General features: G+C 55.4%; 2 protein-coding genes across 8 annotated transcripts in view; one reads left to right on the plus strand and one right to left on the minus strand.

Moving 5' to 3' along the window:
• The window catches only part of WDR93 (WD repeat domain 93), a 35,665-nt gene extending 25,823 nt beyond the window's left edge, over positions 1-9,842 (plus strand). For 3 of the 6 annotated variants that reach the window (XR_012491336.1, XM_074317823.1, XM_074317825.1), the window contains 4 exons: positions 125-188; positions 1,646-1,802; positions 2,154-2,355; positions 9,489-9,842. Coding sequence is in view for 3 of the 6 variants with exons in the window: in XM_074317823.1 (XP_074173924.1) it covers positions 125-188; positions 1,646-1,802; positions 2,154-2,355; positions 9,489-9,585 (520 nt within the window). In the remaining 3 variants the exon portion in view is untranslated. Of the gene's footprint in view, positions 1-124; positions 189-1,645; positions 1,803-2,153; positions 2,356-3,840; positions 9,412-9,488 lie in introns of those variants that run through there. The other 3 variants (XR_012491334.1, XR_012491335.1, XM_074317824.1) reach the window with 3 other exon arrangements.
• MESP1 (mesoderm posterior bHLH transcription factor 1) overlaps positions 1-14,650 on the minus strand; it is a 30,499-nt gene extending 15,849 nt beyond the window's left edge. The window contains exons 1-4 of one of the 2 annotated variants that reach the window (XM_074317831.1): positions 13,905-14,650; positions 13,451-13,659; positions 11,376-11,526; positions 10,784-10,887 (exon numbers count right to left, since the gene is read on the minus strand). In XM_074317831.1, coding sequence (XP_074173932.1) covers positions 13,585-13,659; positions 13,905-14,591 — 762 coding nt within the window. In that variant the 5' untranslated portion in view covers positions 14,592-14,650 and the 3' untranslated portion in view covers positions 10,784-10,887; positions 11,376-11,526; positions 13,451-13,584. Of the gene's footprint in view, positions 1-10,783; positions 10,888-11,375; positions 11,527-13,450; positions 13,660-13,904 lie in introns of those variants that run through there. The other variant, XM_074317830.1, reaches the window with a different exon arrangement.
• Positions 14,651-22,836: the final 8,186 nt, after the last annotated feature.

Genomic DNA, 22,836 nt, shown 5'->3' on the forward strand with positions numbered 1-22,836 from the left:
TGAGGCACCGTCGCCACCATGCCTCCTGATGCTTGCATACAAGCGTCCCTTCAGGAGCTCTGCCTGGGAGAGGACAGCGCAGCTCTGACACTCCAAGGACGAGTGTGTGTCCCGTTTCCCACAGGCCTGTCAAGCACCTGGATGAAGCCATCTGTGCAGTGGCCCCTGTCCCGGCCTTGCCTGGCATGGTAGGTTCCTCATGCCTCTCGTTCCTCTTCCGTGAACGTCTCCATGTTTCCTTCACAAACATTTGCTGAAGGCCTATCTATCATGTGCTAGGCGCTAGGCTAGCTTTGGGGTACACAGGTAGGAAAGAAAAAGTCGCTGACTTCACGGAGCTCACAATGCAGGGGGGCAGACCGGCGAGTCACCAGGCAGCTGCCCTAAACATGAGAAAAGCTGTGGTACGTGACGCACTGGGTGCCATGGAACAGAGACAGGGGGCACCTAACAACCTGCAGAAGTCGCTGGGGGGGATGTTTTCTGGAGGAGGTGACAGGACAGCTGAGCCGAGCCACGGGAGCTAAGAGGCGGGAGAACACTGTCCGGGCAGCACAGGAAGGCCAGGTGGAGGCAGAGGGGCCAGACCAAGGAGGGTGTGCGCGAGCCCTGTGTGGGGTGGGGGTTGGAGCAGGGGAGCAGCACGGAGAGGGAGGGGTGTCCGTGAGGAGGCGGCTCCACCGTGCTGGGCTGCCTTGCTGTGGCCTAAGGACAGGGCGGCAGTGAGGCTGGTTCCCTAAGCCTCACAGGGCCCGCTGGCGGGACGCAGGTCTGGGGGGAAAGGGTGACTGTGGTGTGGCCCTGCCAGGGGGGAAGGGCCGATAGCCCCCCCCCCCGCCCCAGGAGGCGCTGGGAGCCCAGGGCTGGAAGTGCAGATTGTGTGCTCACCAGCGGGTACTGGTGGTTAAAGCCATGGGGCCAGCAGGTACCCCTGGTCAGAGAGAAGGAGTGGGTGGAGAAGGGGTTCGCTGGGGGACCACCATCACTGACAGGACAGGGAAAATGAGCTCACCCAGTGACTAACAGGGACACCCCAGGGCCACCAGGAGGGGGCTCCTGGAAGCTCAGGGAGGAGACCTTCCTGTGCTGAAGAGAAACCAAGTACCTCGCGGAGACCAGTGTCCACAGCGGGGACAGATGGCGCGCGGGGAGGGGGAGGAGCGGAGAGGATGTGGGTGTGAGAAAGGGGACCTGGTGTGGCAGCGGGAGGAGGCTGGGCGAGTGGCATGTGTTCATGTGCAGAGGGAGGGACTGGGCAGCAGACAGGCTGACTCGGATCTCAGGCGAGGACGCGTTGAGGACTGAGCAGGCGCCCAGGAGGTGGGAGGCAGGGGCATCTGCCCGATGCAGGACTGGATCCTGGCCCCACGGAGGCGGGCCCGGCAGCAGAGATGCCAGGGGACTGGGAAGAGAAGCCAGAGCAAACGGGGGACAGACACAGCACCAGATGAGGGCCTGCTGCTGGTGGTGGCCCCAGCGGGGTTCACACACACGCCTGCCATTCCCCTGCACAGGGACGGGGGCTGTGAGCCCCAGAGCTCGTCAGGTCTCTGTTGTCACTTCTATGTCCAGCTGCATCTCTCACTCCTACTGGGGTGAGTGACGTGGTAGAGAAGCCCCCATTCACTGTCCTTCTGCTCCCCAGGTGCTGGTCTTCTCCAGGAACGGCTCTGTGCAACTCCTGGACGTGGCCAAGCCTCAGGTCGTCTGTGCCTTCGCTCCTCCCGGAGCGCACCGTCCGGCGGGGCACTGGACGCCAGTGTTTGTCGTGTCTTTACAGCAGCCGTATTTCCTGCTCCGAGGTATGGAAGGGGGCCCACCAGGGCTGCTGCCCAGGTGTGTGGCCGGCCGACCATTTCCCTGACTCTTAGTCCCCTCACAAAGCCTAGGGTGACCCCACCCAGTCTGCTTCCCACTCTTCGCCCCCCCCACACACACACACAGACCAAAAGTCCTCACCAGGCACTTAGAGGAAATGCCAGCGGCCTTGTCTCTGGACTCCGGCTGCTGCAGATCAAGTGAGCCCCTCACAGCTCAGCCCCGGGGACCCAGACTTTGTAAGCAGAGAGCAGCCCCCACGTCCCCACCTGGGCCACAGACGCCATAGAGAAAGTCATCCTCGTACAGAACACGGCGCTCTTGTTCCATCTTAGGAGACCCTCCCGGGGAACCAGAGTCCACTGACAGTGCCAGTGACGTCCAATCTTCTGTCTTCTATTTTCATTTCGACTCCTACCCACTCTTGGAAAACACCTCAAGGAACTGCACCATTCCTCACACTGACGTGACGGACGGCACGGCCCTCGCCCAGGTGGTGCCCTTGGAGAAAAGATGCGAGAGCTTCCTGCAGAGGAGGTAGAGTTCTGGGTCTGTCCCCCCGGGCACAGAACGGGGGTTGGCGCTGGGTGAGGAAGAGGAGGTGTTTGGTGGTAAGACCCTTTCAGCACTGACCGTCTCCCCTCACTGAGGGATCCATGGATTGCAGCCGTGAGTCACACTCCCATCCACGTTCGGCTTGGTAGAAAGGGAGGAATGAGTTCAGGCCAGTGGGAAAGAAGGCCTCCAGCGGGTGTGTCCTTCCTGTCGAAGCTGTCTTTTCTTTTTCTGCCTTCTCGATTTTTCTAAAGCATAGCTGGGCTATTAGACACAGCCACTGAAGGCAGGGGTTGGTCAACGACGGCCTGGGGCCCAGTTCAGCCCACTGCCTGTTCTTTATAAAGAACGCCTCAGTGGGACAGTCAGGCCATGGGCTTACACACATCATCTCTGGGGCTCCGCGGCAGAGAGAGGCTGTACCAGCGACCACACGGCCCGTAGAGCCCGCGGTCCAAGGCCCCTTTCCTTTGTCCACCCTCTAGACAGACGCTTACGGCTGGCATTTCTCCTCTTACCCGCCCTTTCTGCCACTACCCCCAACCTGCCAGCACTCACTTGCATCCTTTCTGCTGTGAAAGCCTAAGGAAGTGACTCAACCCATTCTGGAGAATCAGGTCTCTCTTCTGATCCATCCACAACAGATTCCTGGGGCTTGCGAAACCTTGTTGATTTCTGCCATGATCTGACTGTACATTTTAGGTGGAAAGAATCATCGGCAGGGCCCTGGATTCTCATCCCAGGCGGGTGACTCTGGCAGGTCTCTTCCCTTCCGGGCACTGGAGGTCTGTCTGTAGCGTGAGCTCGGAGACTCTGGCATTGCTCCCTTCTCCACAACATCCCTTCACGACCACTTCTCCCTTTCTCTACTTACTCTTTCCTCAAGAGGAACAGAGTAGATACTCAGGTTTCAGTTCTGACTCCACCGCTTACTGTGAGACCTTGGGTGAGTTACTTAGCCTCTCAGAGCCTCAGTTTCCTCATTCATTCAAACAGTTTTTATTGAGCACCTATTATGTGCAAGGCTGTGTTCTGGACATTTCAGTGATGCCTGATCTTCAGGTTTTGAAGGTATTTGGTGAGATAATACATGCAAAGTGCTAGGCACAGGGTAGTCACTCAATGACTAGGAGGCACGAGAACCATGATGATGGGTCCCCTCTGGGTTAATCCTGGGAAAATTCTAAACCTCACCACGAGGGGCACCACAGCTCCCCGCATGACTGCAGTTACCTGCTGCGTTTACTTCCTTTGGCGTTGTGGTGGGTTTTGGGGGGGCCTTTCGGTATCTCACGGAGGGAAGCGTGCTATTCATGAGGAGAGGCGTGTATGTGGCCAGTGGGCCTTGGGGAAGGAAGACAATGAAGAAGGGGACAGTTGACATTTCCGCTGCTTAAACATTTACCCAGAATGCTTGGCTACTCCTCACATGGAAGTTTATTTTGACACTTGATGACTTGTTCCTAGGAGATGCAGCTGAAGAATTTAAGGGTGAAGTATCACAACGTCTACAACGTACTTTCAAGTGGTCCATGAAAACATGTATAGAGAGAGCCAAAAAGAGAAAATGTTAACAGCGGGTGAAACCCAGGAAAATATTTAGAGAGAGAGACAGAAAGAGAGGGAGAGAAAATGTTAACAGTGGGTGAACACAAGTGAAGGGTCACTGTACTACTTGCAACTTTTCTACAGGTTTGAAATTTTCCAAAATAAAAAGGTGGAGGAAATGATAAAATACTATTTACAGTCTAATCCCTGATATTAAGAGAGAAGACTGGAAATGTATACACCGATAGTAACAGTTGTTATATTTGGATAATGAAGTATGTGTTTTTGTTTTTTCAGTATTGTCCATATTTGCAACTTTTCCACACACAAAAAATAAGCATTATTTTGGTAAATTTAAAATAATGGTTTGGGGAAAAAAAAAGACAGACAGAAAATCATGAGTGTGAGGCGAGGCTACGGCACAGCGAGGCTGTTCCCTGGGGGAGGGCACGGCATGGGTCTCCCTGGTGCTCTGGCCTGATGGCGCTCAGCAAACTGTTTAATGAGCCTGTTAACATTTCTGTCCTAAACCCCTCCTTTTACCGGCCTAGCAAGGGTGAGCCACCCCGCTTCACCCAAAGCTAATTGGCTACCCTACCGGTGGGTGGGAACAGACCACGGGCCAGCAGCTCCGGCTCTGATCTCACCTCCAGCGGCAGCAGAAAGCTGGGCAGCTCCGGAAGCCTCAGTCCCTAAGGGACATTCCCACCCTCGGCCATGGCGCCGGTGCCAGGGAGGTTAGTATTCAGACCCCTGCCAAACCCCGCTTAGCCCGCGAACGTGGTTTCAAGAGTAGAACCACTGCCATAAGAGTAATTCCCCGTTGCACACAATATTCATTATTTCTGTTATAAGTTACATCTGCACTTGTAGAAATGTAGAAAACAAGATAATGCAAAAGAGAGAACTTAGTAACCCATAATGCCATCAGCAAAAATCCCGGCCACGCCATTTGTTAGCGCATGCTGCCTATTCAGCTTTCACCTTCTCTTGAGAAGACAGGCCCTTCTGCCGCGACTTCCTCCAGGCTCCTCCACGCCACCCCCCCCAACTGTCTCTCCTTCAGGTCAACAGTTTAACTCCCAGGCCCCACACCCCGACCCCTCCCGGGAAGGGGCCACAGTGCTGGGCGGGTGGAGAAAACTGTCATCTGGGGAACCTTCTGCAGGGAAGAGGCCGAAGTCAGTGGGGCTGCCTGGGTGTCCACTGGGGCACAGGGCAGAGGGAACTTAGAGACGTTCTCCTCAGCTGGGAGGGACGCACCCTGTGGTTGCTGCAGGCCGTGCTCGAAGGAATATTTACTTGGGCCTAGTCACAGTGTTCCAATCAAACCCATTTTCTGAACTGGGTCCCAGCAATAAATCGGGAGGCGCTACCATTTAAAGAAGGCATTCCTGTTCTCCTTGCTCTGAGGCCTGATATCTGGGCCTTTCCCAAAGAGTACCCACCCATATTATGAACTTTCAAATGCACAGCAGCTTTGAAAACAATCTCAGTCCACACCCACATACCCACAACCTAGATTGTCATTAACATTTTACTCTTGTTGCTTACCACACATATCCATGGACGCCTCAAAGATTTTAAGCCTATTTTTTTTCTATTTATAGCTTGGCTGAAAGTTTCCATTGGCCCTAAAACGAGGTGAAACTTTAAGGCAATGGGTTCATGTGGCAATAGAGTCAAAGTTTGAGACTTGCAAGAGTCTGTCCAAATTGTTCTCACCAAATCTGCCCTGGGCCTTTGGGAAGGAGCAGTGTGAGATGGAGCCCGCCCTCAGGGCTTTGAAAGGAGGCCAGTCCTGTGAAAGAGCCACACGCCCCCCTGCTGCCCCCAAGCCTGGCTCTGGCCCCTGCTCCCTTCCAGCCCCGGCCTCCAGGGCCCCATTTCCATCTGGCTTCGCTCCGTTTTAGTGTCTGCCACCTCCAGCTGGGTCAAACTTCTGACCACAGACAGAAATTTCAAGACACCAGGAAGCAGACAGAAACCGTTGCCCCCCCCCTCTCCCCCTTTATTCCCTGTGAAACGCAAGGCCAAGAAAGGTACAGGTTCTACCCACCCAGCTTTCTGCCGGCAGAGGCTTCTGGGATGACCTGGCAGACCTGGGGCCCGCTGGGCTCCCTTGGTGAGGGACCGGCAGGCCCATGGGGACACCAGGTGACATTTCCCTTGAGGCTGCAGGAGGAGGGCGAGGGGTGATGTTCTGACTGCCTTTGTTACTATCCCTGGCGTGGAAATGGGGGGGGGTCCATCCTAACTTTCCTTTGCCTTTCTTGAGAAACAAAGGGATGACTCCCTGGAAAACTATCTATAGACGCACAGACCCGACACGCAAGCAGTCAGGCTGCCGGAAGCCAGAGGCGCTGTGGGGAAGTGCGGAAGTCCATCTTCCCTCCCACTTTGCCATGGATGGCGCCTCTTTTTGGAAGATGTTCGCACACCCTGTCAGTACCTCACTTCTAAACAACACACAGCAGCCGTACTTTGTTACGCCATCCTGGGAGGGAGAAACCTCTGCTTGCTGATGGTGGCAGGATGGGGGTTCTCGGGCGCCATAGAGGGCTTTTCCAGGGGGTTCCTGCCAGTCCACGCCGAGCCTCAGATGAGCCCGGCACCCTCCCCAATCCCTCCTTGGCCCTGAGCACTCCCAAGGGAATCACACTGCTGCCAGGCTGGTTCCACGCAGGACGCCGTGCCCAGCTTCCACCTGCTCCCTCCGCAAGCAGGCTCTCCCACCACCTTCCCCCGCCCCAGAGGTGGATAAGCCCTCCTCTGCTTCCCAGGGCGCTGGGGTCCCTTGGCTGCTCTCTAGACTGCATCACCAGTCACCCTACACACACACACACACACACACACACACACACACACACACACACACACACACACACACACGCCCTGCCTGCCTCCTGATTCAGAGAAAGAGGCACCCTGCCCCTAGTGAGACAATTACTTCCTCCTGCATTTGGGGTTCCAGGCCACCCCTCCCCCAGAACACCACCATCTTCTCTTCCATCTGGTTGGCGACCTCCTCTGTCCTAATCACGGCACATGTGCCCCCAGGGTCCCATGTTAGCAAACAAGCAGGCACCGTCCCAGTTCCGCAGCTGCCTGATTTCCCTGACCCGGAGCCCGGCCCCCAGGAACTGCAGCCGACTCACGGTGCCCTCTTCTCCCGTCTGCTCCCCAACCACCCCAACCACGGCTGACTCACCGTCGGGAGGCCCCACCTTCCCGACATCCTCACACGGTCCCTTCTGTGAGTTTGTCCCAGTGTTTCTGTAGGGTAAACCCCTAGGGGCAGCCTTCCAGGGTCCATCCATGTATAACTGTGATAGTTGTACCCACCGGCCCCGAGAGATGGTGGTCACTCCGTGTCCTCACCCCTTCCCCGCACTGGCCAAGACACAAGGGACGGCAATCCTGTCACATGGAAAGTAAGGAGGTCGCGTGTTTTCTGCGGTGTATGTACCTCGTGTGTTTCTCTCCTTCCGTGGCTTCGGTCTTTTTCCTCTGCGTGGGCTCACTTCCTCGATGTTTAGTTCTCTGTCAGTATGGTGAGACCAGTTCTTCCCAGTTTGTCTCTGGGTAGGAGTAATGTTGGTGTCTTGTTCAGCCAAAGGGGAAGTTTCAAATGTGGCGTCAAGCCTCCAGCCCCCCCCCCACCGTTAGGCTTCACCGAGGGGCAGGTATAAAGAGCTTCAAATTCGGGGTGCGAGACCTGCAGTATGACCGGGGTGCACTGGCGACCTCGAGCGCGTGACGGGGCAGACCTCAGTGTACTCAAGTATAAAATGGGTGGCAGTCCTTGCAGGACGCTGCCTGGCGCGTGCAGGAAAGGTGAGCCATTCCTCGGCACTAGATCACGAAAGAAAGCCCTTCTACACACCAACGTGGCTTTTGCAAACTCACCCGCGTTTTCTTTAACACATTAATGGCTTTATTTCCGGTCTTCCTCTTAAACCTTGTCCTAGTTCCCTCTATTCGGCTGCCTCCTGGGTGGTCGCTCAGTGATTCTATGTTGTCTGGATCCCCTGGCCCAGCAATGTCACTGTCACTTACGTATCAGCAGAAGCGCGATTAAAATTAACCCTGACTGAGCACCCACTGTGTGCCAGGTACAAGGCTAACACTCTGTGCGCACAGCTTATTTTTTCGCTATTAGTATCCCTGCTGTACAGTGAGGCAGCTGAGGCTGACAGAGGCTAAGTGGCCCGACCAAGGGCACCAGCTTGTAAGTGAAGGCGCTGAGTGTAAACACAAGCCGCACGGGTCCGAAGCCCGAGTTTCCAACCTGCACACACACTGCCTCCCCCCACCACACACAGGCAAAGACGCGGCCCAGAGGCCTTCACTGCAGCCCTGATCACATTAGCAAAAGACTGGAAACCCTAAGTGTCACCAACAGGGAAAAAGAAAGAGGCACATCTGAGTGCAGCTGCCGGAACTGATTTCCAGGCTATGTTTTCAGTGAAAAAGAGCAGGATGCAAAACCGCGTGTTGCACACTTCTATTTAAGTTTTAAAAACAAGATTATCTGCAAGTCCGTGCTTGTGGGGAAAGAAAATAAGGATCTAAAGTGAGGAGATTCACTTTTAATTGTATACTTTTTGTATACAATTGTATAACTTATTATATATTAATGACTAATTAACTTGTATAATTTATTTAATTTTAATCATATAAAATCAATCTATTTGGTTTTTTTAAAAAGCAATATATAGATTCTTTTTTAGGTTAAAAAGGCTTTAACGTACTGAGTAGCAGACACATCTCCACGTGGTGTCCCCGGGGCAGAGCCTCAAAATGGATCCAAAGCTGCAATCACTGTCTTCCCCCTAAAAGTGCTCCTCCTCCTGCTTGCTTTAAGCTTTACACCGCCCGCCTGTTCGCTCAGGCAGCTGAGGCGGAAACCTGGGCAGCCTGCACCCCTGCTCAGAAAAGGCCCCGCCCACCCTGCTCGCAGGGGCCACCTCTGCATGCAGAATGAGGGTGGATCCTGGGCTTCTCTGATTTTTCTGTACCGATCATGCATTCACTTATTATTGAAACAAACAAACAAAAACCACCCTCTTATTTTTTAAAAGACCCAACTCAAACTCTATCTCCGCAGGCAGGGGCCATCTCGTCTTCCTGTCTGCATTATAACCTCGGTTGCATTTCAACGCCTCCTTCTACAAATGTCCTCTCACTCTTATCACCCTTACTACACTGGGGACAAACAGGGGCTGTTTTGGTCACTTTGGTCTTCCCAACACCGGTACCCGTGCCTGTCACTAGCTTATTAAATGGAGTTGTTGGCATTCTGACATGTTTCATGTTGGTCCATGCAAACAGACTTCTGTTCCAAATGTCACGGTGCCGTCTGCCACCGTCCACCTCCCGGTTCAGAATGCTACCCCTCAGGCCTTCAGTAAAAGTGTTTTGGGTGCCTGCTGTGTGTCCTGAGGACGCAGAGGGGAAGCACATGTGTGTCACCTGGAGAGTTCCTGATATGAGCACAGGGAGGTCAAGGTCAGCCCTGGGGGCCTGAGGGCCGGTTCCTCTCATCTCCCACTGTGTGGCCCCAGGTTTCAGGAGCTGGAGAACAAGGAGAACGAGCAGGAGCACCGGAGCCGGCTGCGCAGGTACTCCTTGCTTCTCCAGAGAGAGAACGCCAAGAAGTGATGGGGCCGCAGCCCCGGGCCCTGGGGAAGGGTTTCAGCAGCACCGGCTTCACCCCAGGAGGCCCTCGGAGGAAGAGACACAGCCACAAAGGACTGCAGCTCGGCAGGCCCGAGGGGCCTGGACTTGCAGTCTGGGACCTCCACAGAGCCAGGAAGGGGAGAGCTACTGTTTTGGGGGGCTTCAACCACTATGCCGCTTGTCAGAGCCCTCAGGCAGACAGATATGTCACCCAAATAAACAGCGATGTTGTTTCCAGACTCCAGAGTTGCTGTGGTGTGTTCATTCCCCAGGTCCAAACCCCAGCGGGGACCACTCGCCTCACGGTCCCAGGAGAGCCACTTTGCTCAACTGAGCAAGACACCCAGCCCACCCCAGCTACTGTGGCCCCTCTTTCCCTCCGCCCACTTCTTTCCCCTCCCTGTGCTGGCTCATAACCTTTAATGGAACCGCTTTGGAGAGGCCGAGGCTCAGAGTGGTTGAGTGATCTACTGAGGTCACACTGGTGTAAGAGGCAGAGGTGCCAGGAGAGGTGGCAGGCAGGAACCGTGCCACTACTGCCCCTTTCCTGCTGGCCTGCGAATTTTAGAAGAGGCTGGAGGGCCTGGGGGGCACAGGAGCAGGGCAGAGAGGCACCTTTCTTCTCTAGGAACTGCCCTTCCCAGGAAAGCAGCTAAAGGGCTATGCCTGCCTCTCTGAGGACATCATGTGGTGTCTTTGAGAACTGCAGCCTCCCCCATGATACTGTCCACAGAAGCCAACTGCACACAGGGTTTGTCACAAACCTTCTTTTGTGTCCCCATCTACCTCCTCCCCTGGGTCACACACAAGCTCCGTTAGCGTGACACCTTCCTCACGGCACTGGAACCGACAAGCTGCAGGTCCCCTTTCCTAGATGAAGACACTCCCCTTCCTCTGCCCCCAGTTCATAGTGTGAGCCTGGCCCGTCCTTGAGTACCTGTGTTGAATAGACGAAGGTCGGCTTAGCTGCCCCACCTTCACACACTGGCCCATCCAGCACCAGCGTCTACACAGCACAGCTGCCTCAGCGGGAGCGACATGTGCAGTCAACAAGCAGAAGCGCGTTTCCTGCCCGTGTCCTAGAAACTCTATTTCACACCCGAGATGCACGCATGCACGCACGCTTGGCTGCCAGGGCTGTTCCAAAGCCCGGATTTGTCCACTACCACTCACAGTTGTCCCCACCCCCATAGCCACGTACCAGTTTTGCGAAAGATTCCTTGACCTTTTCCTGTAAAACGACACACCTATCTGCCTCGCCTCTGGCCCAGAGGCTAAAGTGACCTGAAATTAGATGGTGAAATTCAAGTCCTAAGCACAGAGCCTGGCCCATGGTCACCGCTCTATACACGTCTGTTTCTCCCTCACAGGAGTTCTGATCAGTCCGGCTACGCAAGCAGCTCTGCGGGAAAGGACGCCCGTGCTGACACCATCCCTGTCACTCCCCTCTCCCAGCAAGCGTGCCCCCAGACAGCCCCAGACCAGGGCACCCTGCCAGGGCCCCAGGCGAGATGAGATGCCAGCCAGTACCCTGTCCTTGAGACAGGCTGGTGTTTAGCTGTCACAGAGGCAGTGCACCCGTGGGTAAGCACACAGGCGCTGGAGCCACATCTGGGGCCCAATCCCAGTGCTGCCACTGAACTTTGGTGCCGCCACGTTATCAGTGAGCCGCTTCCTTACTGCACTTCCGCACCCTTAAGATGGCCCCCTTCGCGGGGGCTTACCTCACAGGTTAGCTGAGAACTGAGAGCACGTGTCCATGGCTCACCTACCTGGCGCTGGTGACGGTCCTGTCCCTCTGACTGGGCACGCAGGGCTTCCTCCAGCTGCCGTGCGGTGGGGCTGGCCCAGGAAGGGGTGGGGACGGGGAGTGCTGGGAGGCGACCCTTCCCACCTCCAATCCTTGGTCTTATTAGCAGGGACCTGTTAATGAAAATCACACCCAGATGCTAATAAATGGTGGGCGGCCCAGCTCTGACGGAGATGAGCCCCTCCGCAGGGGAGGGGCTGGCCAACGAGCCCCACTTATCTGTGAAAAGACTTGTTAATAACTTTAATTCCCCATCCTAAACCGCAGGGCCTTTGCCATGCAAATAGATTTCCTAAACTGTGTAGGTTCCTGGAGAAACGCTCCCATCTACCCCGCTTAGGGTCCTGGAGGGGGAGAGTGAGCTGGGGGTGGAGGTGCTGGAAGGTGAGGTGATGAGCAAAGGTGTGAGGTCCCGCCCCCGCAGCTGGGTCTCTGCTTTGGGATTCCACTCTGCAGCCAAATGCGGCCAACATGCGCCCCAACTACAGGGCAGTGACCCCATCCCACTCTGAATTACTGCCCCTCCAGACCGGGACTGGAGCCCTGTAAATGATCCCAGAGGTGGGTTCAAAACAAACCCATCGACATCAGTGGATAAACTGTGGTGTATCCGTACTATGGGATACAACTGGGCAATAAAAAGAAAGGGAGGACTGACACACAGACAACATGGAATAAACCTTGAAAACCTTATGCTAAGTGAAAAAAGCCAGACACAAAAGGCCACACATCATGTGATATACTCATATGAAATGTTCAGAACAGGCAAATCTCTAGAAACAGAATACAGGAGAGTAGTGGGATGGGGGTGGGGGAGTGGAATACAGGGTTTCTTTTGGGGGGGTGATGAAAATGTTCTACAATTAGTGGTGATGGTTACATCAACTATGATAAAACCAGTCAATTATATACTTTAAAGGGGTATGGAATTTTATGGTATGTAAAGTATATCTCAATAAAGTTCTTATAAAAACTAAATACCATGGCTATATTTCAAAGCTTGAGGAGGCCAGAGGGGAGAACTGGGTATCCATAGAGGGCTGAAGGACCCTTAAACAGAGGGGTTACCTCCCCTTGCCCACCTCCCCCCTGGCCCCCCAGGCTTGACTGCTCACCAGATCCCCGGACCCAAGCCAGGCTCCTTCTGGGCTCAAGGCTCCCCTCTCCCCACAGAGCAATTCCCTCATCTGAAACCAGCCAATGTAGACAGGAGTGTGGCAGCCTGGTCTGCTCTAGGTCAGCTGTGTGGACTTGGATGCGGCCAGATGGGCCTCATTCACCTAGGCCTCTGGGAGGTCACGTCACATAAACTCTGATGTTATTTTACGTCCCTACGTAATCCCCATGGGAAGGAAACATGAGTGAAGGGAGATGGGAAAATCCCAGAGTCCAGGCCAGGATGCTCCAGCACAAAGGGAATAAGGACTCGGGACATGTGAAATGGCTCCTTGGAGCTGGTGTCCCCTCAGGCCCCAGAATGACTGGACCTAACAAAATCCTACCAGGGCCAGAGAGCTGACCCTTAGTTTAGCCTTCTGACAAATGGTTATTTGGATACAAAATGTGTAAAGGACCCAACACAGTTAAGTACAACACGTACTCACTAAATGAGATGTATTTTCCAGAGAAACTTTGGTTTTTCTCTAGCTCCCGACCAGGTTTAAAAAACAAAAAATGGACAGACTCCATTTTCTGCTACTTTTCCATATGAAGCACGTTCCCTGCCAGGCTGGAACAGGAGGTGCTAAGCCAGGGCTGGAGGCAAGGAGGAAGGGGTGTGGGCCTGTGCACTCTGGGGACTCAGGATTGCAAGACAGCCTCTCAATTGTCCTCAGGTCTTCTCTGGAGGAGAGGGAGGGAGCTATGTGTCCATACAGAGAAAGAAGAAATTGCCAATTGACACCAGCACAGTTTATTCACAAATAAATAAATACATATTAAGCAGAGCTTCCTGCCTGCCTCTAAGCGTCTACCCTATGGTTCCTTCCATCGCGGGAGGGGATAGGGAGGGTGGTCCTGGTGGGGACAGGCTCTCACCCTCAGGAATGCCCATGCCAGCATCCCAGGTGCCCTCGGCCAGGAGAGGGAGTCTGGAGAGGGGTCGCTTCGAAGGTGCTGAGGCTTCAGTGCTCACAGACAGGGCGCCAGTTGTCCGTCGTCACTTCAGCTACTCAGGCCGGTGGCCACTCCAGGGGCGAGAGGGGCATCCAGGTCTCCAGCAGAGCCAGCACGTCGCCGGATAAGAGCTGCGGAGAGAGCGGTGACAGCACGGCCCTCAGCGCTGGGCACCGAGCGTGGGCGTCCGCGCTTGTGGGCTCCACTCTCAAGGACCGTGCCCTGCGTGTCCTCTCCCGCCCCTAGCCGCCTGGGCGCCCCGGGCACACCAGCCATGTAGCTCGGGAGAGAGCGGGCGAGGCCAAGCTCCGGGGACAGCAGGCGGCGCCCTCCTGGAAGGCGCGGGGCGAGCTCCGCGCGGGAACGAGATACTAACCGGAGACGACGGGCCCGGCTCCGGCGCCTGCCCCTCCGGGCGCGCCGCTACGTCGTAGAACACCGCAGGGTCGCGCGGCTCGGGCGCCGCTCGGGCTCCGGGACAGGCGGGGGAGGACGCCCAGGACCCCGCGGCGGGGGCGGCGGAGCCCAGGCCCGGGCCGCGCGCCTGCGTCTGCGCGGGGCCGCCGTCGGGGCAGAGCGGGCAGCCCTGAGGGAGCGCCGCGTCGCTGTGGCGCCGGCGCCGCAGGTTCTCCTCGCTGAGGCCCAGCACCGCCGACAGGTGGCCGATGTAGCGGATGGCCAGGCGCAGCGTCTCGATCTTGGTCAGGCTCTGGCCGGCGGGCGCCACCGACGGCGGCAGGAAGCGGCGCAGCTCGTGCAGGGCGCGGGCGAGCGTGCGCATGCGCAGCTTCTCGCGCTCGCTGGCGCTCTGCCGCTGCCCGCTGCCCAGGCGGCTGCTCCGGGCGCCGCGCCTCTCGGTGGTCGCGACGCGAGGGGCCGCGCGAGACCCGGGCCGCCTGGATCTCGGCACGGGGCTGCCAGCCGGGGCGCTGCCCCAGGAGTTCGGGGACGAGGCGGGGGAGCAGCCGCAGTCCCCGTCGGAGGGTGGCGGCGGCTGAGCTGGTCCCCAGGCCGCGGGGAGGATCCAGGACTCGGAGAGCGGCGGGCACAGGGACTGGGCCATGGCAGCGGCGGCGCGTCTGGGGACAGGCGGCCGGGGACCGCTTTATCCCGAGCCCGAGGTGTGAAGTGGCCCCTTCCAGGCCACATCAGCACATCAAAGCTGGCTCAGGGCCTGGAGGGGGCGGGGCCTGACCCTTTGAACCAACGGAGGGGAGGCCGAAGGTGCCGGCCGGTGGGCTGCAGCAGGTTGCACCCCCAACTCCCGCCCCGGCCCTCGCATGGGCACCGTCCTCAGCCACTCCCGCCTCCTGCCTGCGCCCAGCTCCGGGTGTTGGGCCAGCTCAGCAGGTTAAAGGAAGCATGATCAGAGAGACCTGGAAGTCCAGTAGGTAGGTTTGGGGCTGCCCTCACCTGTTGGGGACCTTGCAAACAAATTTTCTTCCACCTTCGTTTCCACTGTATATAATGGGGTCCTAGGGTCATGCTGCATCCAGGTGTATAGAATCAGCTAGGGATTGGGGGTGAGGACCTGATTCCTGCTACAAGTGAGAGAAATAGTGATCCATTCCTTCTCTGAGACAGACTGGTCCTGGATGCGACCTTCCCTGGTGGCAGTGAGTAGAGGGGAACACTATGAGGACACTATCCCAGGCACGTCCAACAAGCTGGCAGAATCTGATCAGGTTGCTGGACCCTCTGAGCCAAGGGAAGGGTGAGCCCCCTGCCCTCCAGGACACCCTAAGCTGGGCAGGATCAGGGCCTTGGCTGCCCCCACTGTTCTCTAGCTGGTGTTCTGCACCTTTGGGGTAGGTATAATAGGCCTTGCCAATGAAATGTGAGTGAAAATAACACACAAAAAAGCATTTGACAGAATTCAACACCCCTACATGATATAAATTCCCAATAGATGGGAACTTTCTCAACCCGAAAAAAGGCATCTACAAAGAACATACAGCTAACCTCATATTAAATAGTGAAAGACTGAAAGTTTTCACCCTAATATTGAGAACAAAACGAGATTGTCACCTCCTACCTAAGCGTATTCACCATTGTCCTGGAGAGTCTAGCTTGGGCAGTAAGAAAACAAAAAGGCATGCAGATTGGAAACGAAGAAATAAAGCTATTTGCAGACACCATGATTATCACGTAGGAAATCTCAGAACCTGTATTGTCTACCTAACCCCTCTGGTTGGAGTTTGCACCTTGTAACAGCTACAGCTACTTCACACGAGACGCTCTCCAGCTGGACTGCAGAACCTGGTGTCTGGCTTCACGTCTTCAAGAGAAGTGGTACCTAGGGTCTCTTCCAGTGCTGGGGATCTAAAGTTTTGCATCCTCCATGGCTTCCAGCCCTGGAGACTGATGGGAGAGCTGATTTGTAGGAAAGGAAGCCAAACGGCTTGCTACCTTCTCCTTGGGCATCTCTGCCCACCACCGCCCCCTTCCCTTGTCTCTTTTATCTTCAGTGCCCTTGACCACCTCTAACACTTACACCCTCCTCTCTGCTGTCTGTCCCAGCAGCCCCAGAATGCTTATGTCCAGGGTCACATCCAGGAGAGGCAATATCAAACCACCCTTGGGGAGAACGGAGAAGCCCACTCCCTGGGGACACAGCGTAGGACCCATCTACTTCCAAGGGGAGCCTGGCCCAGGAGGGCCCCCATCAGCCTGCAGCTGTCAGCAGGGTCTGCCCCTGGCTGACAGATGCCTTGGTGGGCTCCAGGTCCAAGCCAAGAACCTGGTATTGGAACCCATTGGGGCCCCTTCGATCCTGCTGGACCCAAGGGAACAAGCAATTGGAACTTGGCAGTGTTGTGTACAGCGCAAGAGGGGGTGCAGGGTGAAGGCTGGACAGCTGGGGGGTGCGTAGCAGGGCAAAGCCTGGACAGGCAGGTCTCAGACGGTCTAGACACCCTGTTGCCAGTCTTCTGAATATCAAAAAAATCCCTCCAATTCCCACAATTGTGATTTCCACTGGTTTGTAGGCAACAATGCTCCAAAGTGAAATCTGTGTTTTATTAAGTACAAAATCAAATAGACATAATTGGACAAGAGGCTGTATGTGTGGGAGGCAGACTGTTTATCCTGAAAAGAGCTTTGGTCCCTGACGTTTCCCAGATCTGGAACCTAATAGTTAACATTCGTTAAGTATTTACATGGGAGCCATAGAGAGATCTGGAACAGGAAAAGGCACCATAAGTGGTGTGTGACAAAAGGGTCTCTGGTGTCAGGGTTGAGGGAGGGATAGAAAGACCCAAGGGTGAGTGTGGAAACAAAAAGCCCACAAAAATGGCATGAGAGAGGCAGGGTCTTCGGCCTTAAAGGCTGATAAACTGGAGGTGCCATGTGGGAGTCCCTCCCTCTCCTGTTGCCCCTGGCGTCTCTGGGCCCAGGTTGTGCAAAGTACCGTCCATAGGCCTGATGGAGCCAAGTGGGGGCAGAGCAGGAACCCCCAACCCGAGCCTGGGCTCTCCCCCCTCCTGCCAGCCAGCCTCCCTCTTCCCTTTCCCCATGCCTCTCTTGCCTTTGATCTCCTTATCACGGCCTCTCTGGTAGGTTCATTTGGGAGCTGCCGGAGTTAATGAGTTCTCCGGGCAGCAGGGCCCACATGCCCTCCTGCTGGGGTGAGGACTTCACACCTCCGAGGCCTGTGTTTTGACAAGTGCCGAGCCAGTGGCTCCTGCTGCCCCTCTCGAGCCTGCCTTCTCCTGCCAAAGTGTAAGGCTGGGAAATGGGGCCGGGGCACAGCCCCCCTGAGCAGAGGTGAGAGTTCAATGGGGTCCTTAGCCAGGGTGAGGGGCAGGCAGGGCAGGGCAGCATCCTCACAGGCTGGGACCGGCTAGGAACCGGCTGGCTTCCTCAGCCCAAGCCGCAGTCCTGGGCACTGCTCCCCTCCCACCTCCCAGCCCAGGGCCCTCATTTCCCGGCCAGACCCTCTGACATAGGCGTGCTAATCAGAGGTGCTATGTCACTACTCCCCTTGCAGCCCTTAATCCCCACTGGAGCCAGAGCCCCGGGAGAAGGAAGCAGCTCTGCCACCGCCAGCCTGCTTAGCGTCAGCAGGCATATCCCCTGGGAAGCTCCTAATGTGGGGTCCCCTATTGCCAGGAGTCTTCCCATCACACCTTGTACCAGCCCGAGACAAGACCTTTCAGGGGCATGACTGTTACTGACGAAGCCCCCACCTTCATAGAGCCCTAGGACGCCCCTCTGGAGTGTGGCCAGTGAGGTTGCCGTCCCTGCCCTGCCATATACAACCTGTGTCACTCACTCTGTCTCGGCCCCAGCTTCTGCTGCTGTGCCCCCGGGGGACTAACGCCCACCGTGCTGACTGCCGCCGTGGTGAGTGCCAGGTTGTACTACACAAGCTCGTGCAGCGCCACGTGCACGTTCGCTACTGTCCCCGTGCTGGGCTTGGCTGGGTCACAGCTCACAACCACGCTGTGATGTGGATATTACTGACTCACGTGGTGGATGAGGACACGGAGTGGCGAGAGGGTGTCCCATGTCACTTAGCTAGAAGGGGCAGAGCTGGGGACCATGTGGCTCTGTCTGGGGCCGCAGCCTGTGTTTGCCCCCTGCCACCTCCCGTCTCCTCCTCTGAGGACTCGTGGCTCCTTTCCTCCTGGAGGGAAGGCCTGAGAGTGAGGGTGCCAGGTGGGGCGATACCCTGGAGGCCTCCAGTCCCCATGGAACCTTGCTCCACGTCCCAGGGGCCTGTGGAGATGAACAAAGAAAAAGGTTTCCAAGCCCGCCCTGGACCTGCTGAACCAGGGTCCCCGAGGATGGAGCCAGAGAGTCTGGATCTGAAAAGTAAAATCTCCCCAGAATTAGGAAACTCGGCCATTTTTGAGAAACAGTGCCTATAGTGAACACCCCCCAATGCAGAGAGTGGAAAAGGCCCCGGGGAGTGCCTGGCCCCCCACCATGCATCCTAAGCACCCCTTGGGTCGCAGACAGATGAGGATGAGCTTGGCTTGGAGAAGGGGCTGAGGTTACCTGCAGCCCAGAGCATCAGAGGCTCTGCCCCCCTCCTTCCCCAGCAGCCTCCCAGCTACTGCCCGGCCCCCCAAGCTCCCAGGGAGCCCCTTCCAACTGAGATCACCCCCTCTCCTCACACCTCCAGCTCCCGGAGCCACTGAGCTGGCAAGCCATATGGAATAGATTATTCTGGACCCATGATAATCTGATTATCTTGGCCATGGGTCAGCTGGATGCCAGCCAGTGGAAGTCACAGGAGGCAGAGGGGTGATGAGGAGGGAGGGGGTGGGAAGAAAGGAGAGAGATTTGGCAGATTCTGGGAAAGGCTCAAGAGGAAGTGCCAGAATCTCCGTGGTCCTAGGAGCCAGGCTGAGAAAGCAGGCTAAGTAGACAGCACTTTCTCCTCAGGGGCGTCACATGTCCGCTTCTTCGCTCCGTCTGGGTTAGCACAGGAGGGCAAGGGGTGGTCTACGCTTTACAGTGGAAGGTGGGGAAACCAGCATAAAGGGAAGATGCAGACATGTGAATGTGGGGAAACTTGTCACACAGTACCTCAGTTTCCCCAGCTGTAAACTGAAGCAGGGGCTCCCGACCTCCTGCTGAGAGCTGAGAGCCCTGCAGGCCGCGGCGGGAAAGCATCAGTCTCAGGCCACAGTTTTGACCACTGAGTCATGCACACGGGTAACAGTGCATAGACGGATAGGTGACGGGATACACTGATGTGTGCTTGCATTCCCAGCCACAGCCAGCAGAGGGTGCTGCCAAGCCAGCTGGCACCTTGGGATCTGAAAGCACAGACCTACCTCTAAGCAGAGGCCTTCCTCCTGGAGCAGGGCCAGCGCAGGGCGGGATAGGTACCAGGAGCTAAGCAGATGTGTCAGAAATGCTGGGGCTGCCTTACAAAGTGGGTAAAGCTGGCTCAGTGCTGGGGTGACAGGCCGTGTGACCCTGACAGCCACTTGCCTTCTCATGTGTCCACTGGAAAACACGCATCTGCGTGCAGAGAGGCAGAGCAAGACAGCCTAGAGGAAGGAGAAGGGGGCTGGCTCAGGAGGGCAGGGGCCAAGCAGCGCTCAGGTCCCTTCCCCCTTCCTGACACACACGCCTGGGAACAAAGGCTGGAAACAGTCAAAACACAAGCTGATCAAACTCTAGGCGGGGCATGCCTTGGGCTCTGTGCCCTTGCCAACTCCCAGGTGAGGATTTGCAGGCCCAGCTCAGCTGCCAACTTGGGGTGCGTCCAACACTAGCCCCTCCAGAAAGTATAGGATAGAGCTTTCTGCAGGCCGGATGTACAGGTTTCGGGCCCCTTCCAATACCGCCCCTGCCCTCGCGACCGCTCACGACAGCAGTGAGGTGCCAGGTGAGTGATGAATCTTGGCAGGAGGGGGCGGCACACAGTGCCAGCCCAGGCCGCCCGGCTAGAAACCCTGGTGTGAGCGGCTCCCACACCAAGCTGCTCGGTCCTCAGGCAGCTTCAGGTCCTCCTTCAGAGGGGCAGGGGAAGGAGGGCACCCCACTTTAGACCCAAGAAAGAGCAGAGTGGGGGGCTCCTAGGACCGAGTTGGAATGCCTGGGCAGAGCCTGGGGGAGTGAGGAATCTCTGGGCGACCTCCTTTGCCAGAAGCTGGGGGACGGGGACGTCCCTAGATGGAGTGGGAAACATCTAGAGGAAGGGGATAGAGATTAAATTGACCAAATAATAAGTCAAACAGGGGAAGGGTCTTACATGATCAGCACCGATTATGCGCCTAAAACTGAGGAGAGGATGAACTCAGTCCTTGGCTCTGGAGGTCTCCCACCAAGAGAAGTCTGGATCCGGCCCTTGGCCTGAGCCAAGGCAGTTCTCTTCACCCTGGGCGCTTATGCGCCAGCCCCGGCCCTGTGTGTGTGCATGGTGAGTCCCTGGCACGGGCAGCCAGGCTGGTACGGCACCGCGGGTGTGCCACGTGCTGCTGGCTGGCCATGACCAGGCCCCCACCTCCGGGGTTCCCAGGGCTGGCCTGAGGCTTCAGAGCAGTCTCGGCATTTGCCCAGTGGTTGCCCTGACAGGAATTCATCCTGATTAGAAAAGATTCGCGGTTCAAGTGAAGACATACTGCTGAGTGACAGAGTCTAGTTGCAGAAAAATCCACTCCATGTGACATTACTGATATAAACAAACACGTAAGAAAACGAGAATCTAAAACAACCCCGTGCTTAGAAAGTCACCAAACGACAGCACGTATTTTGTAAAGGTGTACTGTGTAAATGGCATTGTCACCAAATCCGTAATAACATACCAGGACTTATTTGGTATGTGGGGAGGGCAGGGCCGGGCTCTGGGAGGTGGTCAAGGAAGCCTTAAACCGTATCTGTAATGTTTGCATTCTGACAAGGAGATTGCATTCATATATGAATGTGCAATTAAACATATTTTTTAAATTATAGGCGTAAGGACGCCCCGATGCGGAAAACATTAAGGCGCCTCAGTGTATACGAGAACTTGTTACCACCACTCCAGGGGGTGCTAGGCAGGCCTTCAAAATCTCGCTTGGGAAATCCATCTGCTGATACGGAAAATGATCTGAATACGTCAGTGAGAAAAGTCGGTCGCCAAACAACGTGCTCTCTAAATACCCAAAGGAATCGAAAGCAGGGACCAGAGCAGATGTTTGTAAGCCAACGTTCACAGCAGCAACAGGCACAAAAACGAAAAGGTGGAACCAACCCCGATGTCCACTGACAGATGAATGGATAGACAAAATGTGGTCTATGTCCACAATGGAATATTATTCACCCGAGAAAGGGAATGAAGTTGGGCACATGCTACACCGTGGATAAACCTTGAAGACACGATGCTAAATGAAATAAGCCAGCTACCAAAGGACACACACTGTATGATTTCACTTACAGGAGGTGTCTAAAATAGTCAAATTCAAGAGACAGGAAGCAGATTAGAGGTTACCAGGAGCTGGGGGCAGAAGGGAACGGGTAAGGGGGAGCTGTTGTTTAATGGGCACAAAGGTTCTACCTGAGGTGATAAATAGGTTTTGGAAATAGAAGTGGTGATGGTCACACAGCATTGTGAATGCAATTAAAGCCACTGAATTGCATGCTTAAAAATGGTTAAGATGGCACATTTTAACCTTATATATAGAGGATGCCCCCCCAAAAGAAACACATTTTAAGAAAGGAAAAACTGTATTAAAATTGTAATACTCAATGTATAGTCACATTTGACTTCTGCAATTACAAGAGGTGCTCAAAGTGGTTCCCATCAGCGTCTAGACACTTCTGATTATGGCAAACTACTGCTACATACATAACATCTCTTAAATGTGTATACATTTTTTTGGCACCCTCTGTATATTTTACCACAATTAAAAAAATTGTAAATGTAACATACAAAAACGATTGAATTGTACACTTTAACAGGTGAATGTATAGTATGTAAATTATATCTCTATAAAGCTGTTTATAAAAGAAAATACATACACCAGAAGCTTCAAAAAATGGAAAAACAAAAATCCCTGACATGCTCTTTCTCAATGCCTGTGTGTATGTGTTCAGGTATTTGTAGGGGTGCCGAGAAAGGCTGGGGTAGAGATGTGGGGCTACCTGCTGACGTGGAACTCTCTGGGTGCATGAAACTGGAGGCATTCAAAATTCCCTTCTTTTTGACTGTCTATACCTTCTTGCTTTTCTGTAACAAGCATTCATTGCTTTGGTAATTAATGAAAGGAGGGAGGGAGGAAAAAAGGAAGGAGAAGAGGGGGAGGAAGAAGGAAGGGTGGAAGGGAGACTTTGCAGAGCCAAGACCCCAAGCTTGTCTGCATTCCAGCCGGTGGGCCCAAGCTCCTTCAGCGCTGGGTTTACCCTCCCAGAGCCTGGGGTTCCAGGAGTGGGTACCACTCAGTCTCCCTCTTCGTCCTTTCCAGGAGCCCCAGGACCACAGATGGTCACCCCTGTCCTATAGGGAAGGCAGGCAGGACTTGTGGAGTCCCACGTGCTGAACACACAGTGCTACTACACCTAACCTTCCCAGCAAGGGCACCCATTTCACTGATGAGGAGACTGAGGCTCAGGGGGATTGAACCCAGGCACAGGTAGCTCTAGGCGTGGCTGCCCCTCCTGGGCCCCAGGCTCTGACCCAGGCAGCTGTGGGGCCTCTGCAGGCCCTTCCACACCAGCCTCCTCAGCTCAGCTATTTTGTTGCGGGAAGAGCAGGGAGACCCCTCCATGCCCGCCACCTGCGGGGCAGCTCCCTAGGTACTGGTGGCCTCTAGCCCCTCCAGTGTCCCCAGCCAGTAGTGGTCCATCCTTCCCACCTTCCTCCACACGCT

This window comes from Rhinolophus sinicus, linkage group LG13, assembly GCF_036562045.2.
Source record: "Rhinolophus sinicus isolate RSC01 linkage group LG13, ASM3656204v1, whole genome shotgun sequence".
Lineage (NCBI taxonomy): Eukaryota > Metazoa > Chordata > Mammalia > Chiroptera > Rhinolophidae > Rhinolophus > Rhinolophus sinicus.